The sequence below is a fragment of the Eleutherodactylus coqui genome, chromosome 3, assembly GCF_035609145.1.
Source record: "Eleutherodactylus coqui strain aEleCoq1 chromosome 3, aEleCoq1.hap1, whole genome shotgun sequence".
Classification (NCBI taxonomy): Eukaryota; Metazoa; Chordata; class Amphibia; order Anura; family Eleutherodactylidae; genus Eleutherodactylus; species Eleutherodactylus coqui.
The window spans coordinates 78,598,551-78,611,129 of NC_089839.1; the positions used below are offsets into that span (position 1 = coordinate 78,598,551).

Consider the following 12,579-nt stretch of genomic DNA (forward strand, 5'->3'; position numbering starts at 1 on the left):
ATGTAACGATTAATGCTCATTTTTGTCTGAGCGAATTTTGAGCCATAACCGTTGCGTGTAAATGGGTCTCTGGGCCTAATGTGTTCCTCTGTAAAATGATAGGCTGCCTTCTCATTGACATTGACAATAGCATGGACAAAGGCCAGTCACACAAGCGTAATACAGGTACATTTTTGCATCCCTGTTTTTGCCACAAATTGTCTCTTGACCTCAGGCTTGATAACCCCTATGATTTTGTTAGTTTACACCTAAATCACACTCATGTGAGACCAATATAAAGCTAATTATTCCTTACTCTTTAACACAGTATATGACCTTTACAGCTGCTATACAGGGTGTATTATTAGTAATTTAATGTATACATAACTATCCTAATGGAATGTTTTCCCATACACTGCAACATCATACCAATTATAGGATTCTGAACAATGTCTGGGCATTTGGAAATTCCTGCAAGGTATTATCGGAATACTCCTGTGCGTAATGAAAGTGTTGTCACTAATTACATTCCACTTGAGAATGACTAAATGCAATTTCCTAATACATTCTTTAAAGCACACCAAAGGTGGATTTTTCCTTTAATTAAAAAATAACTCCTATTATTATAATTTTCCCTAACCTTCACAGCCACACCCTGTTCCAATAGGCAACATAGAGCTGGGAAATCAGGATAGTTGGGACGTCTGCTTAGAGTAATGTATTTCAATCTACTATTGAGAATATAGACAAAAAATGACAAATGATTCCAAAACATCTATAAACAGTTTCACATCACACAGGATAATGAAGACAAATAAAAGGAACTCAAACAAATATTGTGCAATATCAATACATGAAGGTTTCATTACATCCCTTTTTCCTCCATTTCAGCAATTATTTACATACATCTATAATAGTTTAAATTATAATGTTGATTCATAAATTAAGTGAACAAAATCCATCATAACAATTAAAAATCATATGGAAAACAAAAAGCAAATCAGTGAAAATGGGTTCAATTAGTCTGGTAAAAATCCAGTGACGCTTAGATCGAGTTAAAGCAGCTGTATTTTCTCTTATATGCAACCTGAAGTATAGTAAGACCACTATTATAATTATATTTTACTATGGAGCTCCTGATAGGTAGAATAAGTGATTGAACAGATTGTAAATTTAAAAGCAGCAAAAATGTAGAAAAAAATGATAGAATGTCCTGGAGTACCTTTTACAGGAAAAAGTGTGCTAAAGCTGACTATGTAATAGATCACAACTAAGAAAATGCTTATTGAAGCAACTACAAGTCAATATAAATAGCCCCATATGATAAAGGGTCTTCTTGGTATAAGTTGAACCTTATAATTTAGGCCTGTGGGTGTTGTTTAAGGCCGCCTGCACATGACCAGGTCAGATTTCGCATTTGGGATCCCGCAGCGGAATCCGACCCTGTGCCCGGCCGGTGACCCCCGTGTAACGGTCTGGATTTTTCTTATTCTGCACTGCAGATGTGCCCTTGATGCGGATCCTGCAACCTTTCCCCAATGATGATTGCGGAAAGGCAGCGGCTCGGACGGCTTCCATTGACTTCAATGGAAGCTATCCGCATGGAATCGGCCTAAAAATAGAGCATGCTGCAATCTTTTTTCCCCGCGAGTGGAAAATCGCAGTTGATTTCCACTCATGAGCAGAAAAAAGGCGTTTCCATATCATGCTATGGAAGGTATTTGCTGTAGAATCCAGAGGCAGACCCCTTGCTCTCAGTTCCGCAATGCAAATCCGACCGTGTACCGGCGGCCTAAATTAATGTCCTCTGCATTTGTTTGTTGATTAATTGTTAAATATTTTACCCAAGTTTATTTTACTATTTTGCATCTAACATTAGCAATAAAATCCACTCTGAAAGTTTAAAATACTAAAAAGTATTTTTTCATATACACTAGTATTGAAAAGTACGGCCAACTTAACTTTTCAATCAAATTTGGACTGAGGATTTTGATATATCCTTCCCAAACATATGACAAAATTGTTTTCTTAAAATTGCTTCAAAACTCTGCCCTTCCTGGTTGCTGTTGACTAGGACATGTGACTGCTGCAGCCAGTCACTGGCCACAGCATTGGCCTTCAATAGCCATGGATTGGCTGCAGCAGTCACATGTCCTAGTCAACAGCAACCAGGAAGGGCAGAGTGGTTGTGAAGCAATTTGAAGTCATGGGTAAACCCATTTAAGGTTCATGAGCATGTTGATATATATGCTGAAAAGTGCAAACAGTGCATCACAGACGTGGTGTGAATATAGCCTTAGCTTTGTGCCAGGGTTAAGGTTAGTTAATTTCTCAAAATTAATTGGAAAAAATAAAAAATACTAAAGGGCAATACCAGCCATCCTAATAGATGTTTCACTGTAAAAACCTTTTAGAACCCCTATAAAAATATCTCAACTTACTAGAGAAATTCTATAATTCTAAATTCTAATTCTATTATAATTATAATCATAAGTTACAAAAGTAATCAACCTCCCTGCCACTCAAAATAATGTAAAAAAATAGTGTTAAATATATGCCTATTGAGAAGAAACACTAAACTTAGCACTTAAAAAAATAATTGTACCTTTATTTCTTTTCAAAATGTTTTTTAAGAGAGCATTTATACAAAAACATTACCTAAGAAAGTAGTGCACTTTGCATCTATTTATTTACTTATTTATTGTCTTATTGCACCATGGACATTTGATAGGCAGTATCTATACTATACAAACCCTATTTCAAAAAACATCAAAAAGTTCTAGAAATCAAGGTATGCTGTTGAAAAGCAGACCTGGAGTGAACATCTTGGAACTGTGACTATAGGGACTGTTTTCTAAGGGTTTATTTACATGAGTTATTTAATTATTTGTGCTGAGATTCTTATAATACCATGGGTAGTTTTAGGGCGGACACCCACTGGCATTTTTCTCTCCACTGTGCTGCGAGAGCAAGTGAAAACGGGATGATGCCGGGATATCAACAGTCTTATCAATGGGGCCAGCGGCAGCAGTGCTTACCCCATTGAAAAGATATGGAGAATACCGCGGACTTCTGCCACAGATGTCACAGCTGTGGCAGAAGTGCAGCATGCTATCCCATTGCTTTCAATGGGATCAGCGCTGCTGCCGGTCCCATTGAAAGCAGTGATTTTTGGCAAACCCTGCAGTATGACTATCGGGAAAGGGCTTGAAAATCATCAATAAGTGGTTAAAAAGGTAAAAAAAGAAGTACTCATCTATCCGCCGCTCACAAGCGTCCTCCGGCTGGCTCCCCAACACTGCTATCCAGCACTTTCAGCAGGCGGGGATTTAAAAATCCCCGCCTCCTGAAAGGGCTGTGCTGATTGGCTGAGCGCTTAGCCAATAACAGTTAGTGCTTAGCTATTGGTTGAGCGCTCAGCCAATTACAGATAGTGCTTAGATAATCATTCATGAATAGCACTATCTTAGCTATTCGAGTGTTTTCACTTGATCTCGCAGCGCAAGATAGAAAATAACTACTACAAAAACTGCTCAGGTATATATACTCTTATGAATACCCATTATTAGATATGAGGTAAACCCATAGGGAACGAAATTGAGTTCACTTGAGGAACAAATTTCAACAGGGCACTAGTAGTTATTAAGAATTGTTTATACAAAACCATACAACTCCTTTAAGATTTACAATTAAATAGCATTTTTTTAAACTTCAAATTAAAACATGAAGTAGTATTGTTGGCTTTTAGAACCGCACAGGAATCCAGTATTTAGGTGCACTACATTGTACTTCAAGTTCTGAATTCTGAGTTGCGAGTGCTAAAGAATTTCTATGTAGAAGTGGCCTGAATATCATAAGAGCTTATAACATTGCATTACAGTCATGCATGACTGAGGTCTCATGCATTCAGGTCCGTATCACAGGGTTTTAAGCACCATGTATGCAGCCATATGGTGTCTGTCTTCCCTGTAGCAATGCATCTAGAGCAGAATACCTCCCTAATAGCCATCTGAAAGAACATGTGATGATTCTTTTTTCTCATGTATGCTGTGGAGAATCAGAGGCATATGGAGGTACAGTAATGCCCATAGTAATGTAGGGCTTGAAGCCTTAAGCCCCATTTACACACAAAGACGATTGCTCAAAATTCGTTCAAAAGATAGCTTGAATGATAGTTTGACCAATCATTTTGCATAAACTACTAATGGGTATTATGCTCATTAGTAGCTTATTAGCTTCATTTGTATGTAAATGAGGCTCCCTTTTGCTGTATCCTGATAACAGTGGGTGGCCTGTTATCTACAAACAGCTCCATTGTTCTTCCATAGGACAGCAGCTGAAAACAATATTATCAGTGCTTCCGTGGAGAATCACAGTATGCGGTCCCTGCTATCAGCTGGCCAGCCGAATGATGGATGTTATGCTGACCTAAAATTCATAATTTAGCTGGAAAGCTAACGATTGTAGCATTTACACGCAACGATTATCGCTCAAAATACATCGTTTGAACGAATTTTGAGCGATAGCTGTTGTGTGTAAATGGGGCTTTGGCTCCTGAACACTTTATCACCTATCCACAGGATAGGTGATAAATGCATAATTGTTTTGGATTTAACTGTTGGGGACTGCACCAATCATGAGAATTGTGGTCCTGAGTCCCCCATTCCAATTGAGCAGTAGTGCATATGACTACTGCTCCAATGAAATGCAAGACTCTGGACCCACATTCTCTTGATCGTTGGTGGTCCCAGTGGCTATATTCCAAGTGATCATACATTTATCACCTATTCCATGGATAGGTGATCAATGTTGTTTGTGGGCCAACTCCTTTAAGCTGGTCATTCACATTAGATCTTTGTAGTAGGATCCTGACCATGTTGATGGAATTCACCAATCTAATTTCGATGTGGACAGCTGGGTAATGTCCTGCACAATAAGTGTTGTGAAAGATATCCAACAGCCAATTATCTTGCTCACAGAAATACTGCAAGCTGAATTGCAAAGTGGATTTTAATAAGAAAGTCAAGGAAGATGCTATCTTGTGTCTATGGGGATGCAGCAGTTTCTCTCCACTTATGCCACAGCATTGAAAAAAATATTTTTGTATTTTTTCGAGAAATACAGTTCTAGGAACATTTTCCTATTTCCGTTCAGAATTTCAATGGCAATTGTAACTTAGTTTATATATTTAGTATTCTTGGATGCTCTTCACACTATCCATACAGGGCAATAAATGCTTCAAGCAGATCTGCAGGAGGCTTTGTTATAGCACATGGCCTAGGCTGTTCTGATCACTACAGATGGGCTTACTGATGTTGATCACTTCAGCTCCTCTAACTCCAAAATGCCGGTAGTAGGGAAAATTGGGTGGTAAAAGGGCTTTCAGCTTTTTATAAGGTCCAGCCAAAAATCTATTTTCAATTTAAACGCCGACCAGAACGTGGAGGTGTCAGCGGGGGACTCTCCCGAGTCACCCCCCTGACGCCGGGTAAGTTTTGTTACTTGGATTCATTGTTTATGGTATTGGAGCGCTGTCCCTTACATATGATTTTCAATTTCTTGACTTTATGTAATATTCTTTATGGAAATAACTGATTTATTTTTTATTTACCATGCTATAAACCCTTTTATTTTTATTTTACCATGGAAATATATGGATATACTGACAACACTTGTGTTTACTATATGTCAAACAAAGGCCTCCAGGCATCATGTAAAGTAAAGATATCAATTTTATAATTTAGTAAATGTTTTTATGATATTTCTAATACTGCTGCTTTAACTCATATTTGTCTTGAATAGTCCTCTAAATGCAAAATGATTTTACACACCTTTGTGGACAAAATAATGTATGGAGCCAGATAGACAAATCTGGGAGTAATTTAGATGTGCAACATTTTCAATTAATAGTAATAATCTGTGGCTTACCTCCAACCATTATAAACTGTACCAATATCATATGAGCCACTAAGGGTTGTGGGCCATATCCTTAACAAATTGTTACATACAGTAGTTGAAATTAGGTGCCACATATATTCTGTACCTGGATTGGTAACACTGTGGTTGTGAAACACTGAACCAACAGAACCAACCAATGGGAAGAGAAGCGCCCAATTCTGATACTTTTTAAAGGGGTATTCCGGACATTTACTATTGATGACCTATCCTCAAGATAGGTGATCAACAGTTGATTGACAGGTGTACACCACTCAGGATCCCCGCAATTCAGCTGATATTCCCTGTCAATGCAGCTGGGCCGGACGTCCGCATTGGTGGTTAGGATTGAAAATATAATAGACGACTTTGCTCCCAATCAAATCAAGAGGAGGCATGCCTTCCATTACACTTTTGGCTCTTCATTGTGCTTACAACTAGAAGTGTATTAGAAGGCATTAATTTCAATGAGAGAAAAGCCGTCTATTGCACTTCCAGCCCTGACCACCGATGCGGACGTCTGGTCCCACTGCATTGACAATGGGCTGGAGGATCAGCAAGGATCCTAAGCGAAGAACTGCCACTGATCAACTATTGATAACCTATCCTTAGGATAAGCCATCAATAGTAAATGCCTGTAAAATCCCTTTAAGAGTACCTACACATTCAGCAAACTTTTGACATGTGATAGAAACATGTCAAAAATTTTTATTATCGGGGGTCCTGCTGCTGAGACCCTTGCTGATCACTAAAATGAGCAGGGCTGCAGTGCTCATCCAAGCGCTGTACCCCCTAGGCTATATTTGCTCGTTTTCGGCTGCTTCCGGAAGTTGAAGATGGCCTCACAGACGTCTATAGAAGCTTCCTATACACCTCTACAGTCCTCAGCTGCCAGAAGCAGCCAAAAACAAGTGAACATAGTCAAAGGGCACAGCGCTTCACCCTCCTCATTCTAGCGATCAGCAGGGATCTCAGTAGCGGGAGCCACACTGATCAATACTTTACATGTTTTACAGGTTTTCTGAAAGTGCAGGTACTCTTTAAGTAAATTTTAGGAACATTGGCTACCTGCTTCCTGGTGTTTCTTCTGATATGTTTCATGTACAATAACAGAATATGAGGTGAATAAGAAAAAACAATGTAGCTTATTGACTTCAAATAATGGATGTGTACCACATGAAGCAGCATTCTTAGATGTTGTCACCGGTGGAAGCTACTACTAGTCCTTCAACCAGTGGTCAAGGTAAACCCAAATGTACCTTGACTAAATACCAGTGAGTTCAATATTTGGTGCCAATACTGATAATTGTAATAACTTTAGGTAATGAAATACCAGAGTCTACCAAGTGATGTAAAAAAAAGTCAATTTGGAAATTTATAAAGCTAGTGGAAATAAGCCTGTGGTTCCCTTTACAACCAATCCAGTTACAACTCTTGAAGACCAGTTGGAATACAAAAGTTGCAACCTGATTGGTTCCTCCAAACATTTTTACTTATAAATCTCACTTTCCAACATAACAGGAAACTAATCCTCCATAGTTAAAAGATAAAGCTCTCATTTAGCTGTCTCATATTAATTTATACCCTTCATCATATTAATGATTTCTGATCCTATAGATTAGGTCTACAATCAGATTACAATTTCCTAACTATTCAGAAATGATATAGATGATTAAATAGGTTGTCTGAAAACATTAAACAAAGTCATCTTTTTTCCCCCCAAAACAGCACCACTCTCCCCCCCCCAGGTTGTGTAGGGTATTGCAGCTCAGCCCCATTCAAGTGCTTAGGATGGAACCACAATATCAGACACAACCCGTGGACAAGGGTGGTGCTTTTTTGTCTCATCTCGGATAACCCCATGAATATTCTATTCATTTTGGAGCCTTACATTTCATAGCAGACATTTTCTTTCTGAAGGAAGAACATTAAGATATATTCTAGAGTGCACAGTGACATTAAGATTTACTATGTACAATAAAACATTCATTTTAGCTGGTTGGAAGGAATGACAAAGGATTCTGGAAGAATATCATTGAATGATGCTTTAAGAAAACCGCACGGTTCTCCATCAATAAACTGTGTTTCAGTTGCTATATTAAATATGCAGGACAATGCACCACAATGAAAAAGCTGTATCTATATATATATATGTTTACAAAAATAAGCATTGCAGTGCGTTTGTCCGCCACTAAAATCCCTGAATTAACGGCAGCTTTCATGACTTATAGAAACTACTTCTAGTCTTCTTCAAATAATTTCCTCTCTGTACATGCATAATAAATTAAAATCTTACACTACAAAAATGGCTGGCTTTGTTTGTGAAAACTAGAATCGGTTTTGGATGCAGATTCTCTGCCTTGGTTGATACCACACTATGAGGTTCTTTTGCTTAAAACTGTAAATACAATATGGCCACATCCAGTGTACACTTCGAAATCTTTTATGTTGTATCATCATCAAAAAGCATTTGTGCAAAATATGCCTTTTTTTCTCTTAAAAACCAGTGTCCGTAACTGAATTAGTAAATTATTTATGACTTCTGTACATAGTAGCTGTTACCTACTATGAAGCTATATGTATATAAAAATACTGTACCAGGCAGACTAGCTAGAGCAGATAGCAGGCCTTCAGGCGCCATCATGGGTTAAGAAAGAACCATTAATAGCACTGAACAATTAACCCATTGCATTGACTTTCATTGTTCAGCACCCCCAGAACTAGAAACACACAGCTAAAAGCACAACCAATGACTTTTCATATGACTACATCATCAGCTGCAGTAATTACGAGAACAGACTCATACTGTCTCTACAAATATACCGTTTTCTACTGTCTTAAGAAAGATTTGTTCATTGTATAAAAAGTTATTTTCCGTGGTCTTTCTTTAGCAAAAATGTGAATACAATTTCAGTTTTCTTGAAAAGTTCATGTCAGCCTGTGTCCTTTCTTTGGATGCGCACTGTTGTCCACCATGTTCATCAAAGGTTGTTCCATCTGTATATGGGAAAGGGTTTCAGCTAGTTGATCCCTTGATATTCCTCATAATGAATCCCTGGTAATGAATCGTTTCCATTCTTCCACAATGTTTCAACAATCTCTAGTTATAAATTACATTAAGTTCTTCACCAAATAACTTAAATAGAAGAATTTTTAGCAGACATGATTGGGGGCGGCTCTGGGCCAGTTAGCAGCCTTTTATCTAAAACCCTGGTCACTGTTAAAAAGAACAACATTTGAGCAAATATTGGAGACTCAGATGATGAAAAAAAAAACAACAAAAAAGACTAAGAAGAATACGTTCCCCATAAGACAGAATGGGGAACAATAGGAAGAAGTAATTCCCCTAAACAGTGACCAGGACATATGTGACGACCTTCAGGTGCATCACCATTTCATGGTGAGGGTCGTGTCTTCGTATTGCACCAAAAAATAATGAAGTGTCTCTGACATGTCTGCATGGTAGATCAGATTCCTCCTCTGCACATGGGCAAGTTCACAAAGGTGAAAACATTGAATTCCGTGAGAATGGAGATACACAGGAAGATACCATACAAAAATAGGCAAGTGATTCCTAGCTTCTTGTCCAGTTTCCACTTGTTCAGGTGAACACCACAGACCTATAAGAAAGGTAGAAGATGTAAGCATGTCTGTATGAGAAGGAAAGCCAAGCATTTAATTCAGCAGGTTAAAGCCGTTCTACCAACATCACAAATTATGCCCTATCCACAGGATAGGGGATAACTTGCTGCTTGTGACCCCCACCGATCCAGAGAACAGGGGTTCCGTGTTTTCCGCCCTCCTCACTGCAGGAATACTGCACCCCCCAGCAGTGAGAGGGAGACTAAATGAAGTGCTGGTTGTGCAAGTGTGCCGACGCTCCATTCACTTTCAATGGAACTGCCAAGATAGCCGAGTGGCAAGCACTTGGGTATTTCGATTGAAATGAATGGAGCGTCGATCATGCATGCTCGGCCAGCACTCCTTTAATTCTGATGTCACTGTGGGGAAAAAGCAACCACTTCAGTGACAGGATAAGGGCGACCACAGGACTTCTATTCTTGAGATGAGTGGGGATCTCAGTGGTGACCCCCACCAATCAGTACACTATACCCTGTCATCACTAGTAAAAGCCCATAAAAACCCCTTTAAATTGTAGCCATGCTGAGGGTTACTACATACCGCAACAAACAAGGAAGCCAGGAGCAAAGCCACGGAATATATGAGGCCCCTACTGTTAAGATGTATCTGCAATAGAAGAATAGTAATATATTATAACCGCACTAAAATACTAGATGTGATTAACATTTTTTTACACTTCTAGTAAATGCATATCATGTACTGTATTTACTACTACATAAGACTAAACACCGGTTGTCCTCTGGGGACTAATGGCCCTTTTACACGGGACGACAGTCGGGTAAACGACTGCATGAGTGCTGACATCACTACTACAGTTGTTAGCTCTCGTGCAGAGCGTTTAGACAGCCAGACTTTGCTGCTGGATCGCGGACTTTTCACTGAATTCTCGCTCAGCACTTCACTTTCTATGTGTTTCCATGTTTCCAGCGTTTATAAGATAATTCGTCCTCACTCTTCTATCATTGTCGGCTGCACATCTCTGTCCGTACACAGGAGGATATACAGCTGACCAGCAAGCATTTCTATACCTACATAAACCAGTGGTCAACCAATGTACAAGCATTTGCTTATTTGTTGACTGATTGCTTGCACTTATACGTGGCCCCATGATTGGGCAGACAAACATTCGGGCAAAGGTTCTTGCCCAATTTTCGGACAGTGCAGAAAGCGCTTAAAGAGAACCTGTCACAACCTATAAGTACAATAAACAAATAAGTTATGGTTCTTATAGGACAGGGGACACTCGGTCAGTTAGTTTGACTCTTTTCTTCAGGCAGTGCACACACACTCCCATAAGGAACAGTAGAAGTGCATGTGCTTGGCCTGAAGAAAAGAGACAAACTGACTGATTGAGCACCGACTTCCACCGTGGGAACAGATAGCCGGAGGAGTTAAAAGTTCATCCCCGGACGCCTCGTTCCCTGTTCTATAAGCACCATAACTTGGTTTATGGTGCTTATAAGCCATAGCAGGTTCCCTTTAAAGGGGTTGTCCCGCGCCGAAACGGGGTTTTTTTTTTTCAACCCCCCCCCCCCGTTCGGCGCGAGACAACCCCGATGCAGGGACCTAAAGAAAGCTTACCGGAGCGCTTACCTGAATCCCCGCGCTCCGGTGACTTCTATACTTACCGGTGAAGATGGCCGCCGGGATCCTCTTCCTCCGTGGACCGCAGCTCTTCTGTGCGGTCCATTGCCGATTCCAGCCTCCTGATTGGCTGGAATCGGCACGTGACGGGGCGGAGCTACACGGAGCCGGCATTCTGCACGAGCGGCTCCATTGAAGAGAGCAGAAGACCCGGACTGCGCAAGCGCGGCTAATTTGGCCATCGGAGGGCGAAAATTAGTCGGCTCCATGGGAACGAGGACGCTAGCAACGGAGCAGGTAAGTATAAAACTTTTTATAACTTCTGTATGGCTCATAATTAATGCACAATGTACATTACAAAGTGCATTAATATGGCCATACAGAAGTGTATAGACCCACTTGCTGCCGCGGGACAACCCCTTTAAGTGTGATGGATGACACAGAGCTTCAAAGAACACAAAGGAGAGAATCCCTGTGTCATGCACCGCCTGTCCAAGTATAACACTGTGGATCAGTTGTGAACTGGGTGTGACTTGGGCACACTTATATTTTTTTCATTATGGATTTGATAGCACATTACTTGTCACAGTGGGTCAAGATATTTTTCAGTGATCTTATCTTATACATCATATAAAAATCCTCAGGGATGGGTAGTGTTTGGTGTGCTTCAAATATGCTGTAAAAGATCAAACCAATGTCTTCCGACACCTCCTAGTTGAAGCTATCCATTAGTAGAATGACAGCACGCATGTGAACGAGATGTCTAAAATATCCTTGGAACATAATTATCACTTAATTCCACATAAAGGTAATTAATCTTTGAGTATCCTACCAATAGGAATAAAGTAATCCTCCGATCCTGGACAGAGATGGCCGCACCGCTTCTCTGATTGCCTGATGCACACTGTGTATTAGTGTGCATTGGTAGTCTAAAACCCTACATGCTGATCTGACCGGCCAGCGCTGGTCACATGGGCAATTAATGGTAATTAATCTTTGAGTATCCTACCAATAGGAATAAAGTAATCCTCCGATCCTGGACAGAGATGGCTGCACCGCTTCTCTGACTGCCTGATGCACACTGTGTATTAGTGTGCATTGGTAGTCTAAAACCCTACATGCTGATCTGACCGGCCAGCGCTGGTCACATGGGCAACATTCGTCAATCAAAGCAACATGTAGTGTTTTAGACTAATGATGCATACTACTGCAAAGTGTGTATCAAGTAGTCAGAAGTGCTACGGCCATCTTTGTTTGTCAAGGAACAGAGGGTTGCTTTAAATCATTATCACAATGATACCTTTCGACAAGAATATTGATTATTTCTACCTATTATTCTAGAACTCAAAATGTGATCTCCATCAGATGAGGAGATTTTCTTTGGCGCAACAAATCAAGAGGTAACATTGTGTTCTAGGGAATTAGCGAATCCGAGTCAAA

General features: G+C 39.9%; 1 protein-coding gene across 1 annotated transcript in view; it reads right to left on the reverse strand.

Annotated features, from left to right (window-relative positions):
* Positions 1-682: 682 nt before the first annotated feature.
* The window catches only part of SLC24A3 (solute carrier family 24 member 3), a 327,458-nt gene continuing 315,561 nt past the window's right edge, over positions 683-12,579 (reverse strand). Inside the window, exons 16-17 of the mRNA XM_066595769.1 lie at positions 10,096-10,161; positions 683-9,533 (exon numbers count right to left, since the gene is read on the reverse strand). Coding sequence (XP_066451866.1) covers positions 9,381-9,533; positions 10,096-10,161 — 219 coding nt within the window. The 3' untranslated portion in view covers positions 683-9,380. The remainder of the gene's footprint in view (positions 9,534-10,095; positions 10,162-12,579) is intronic.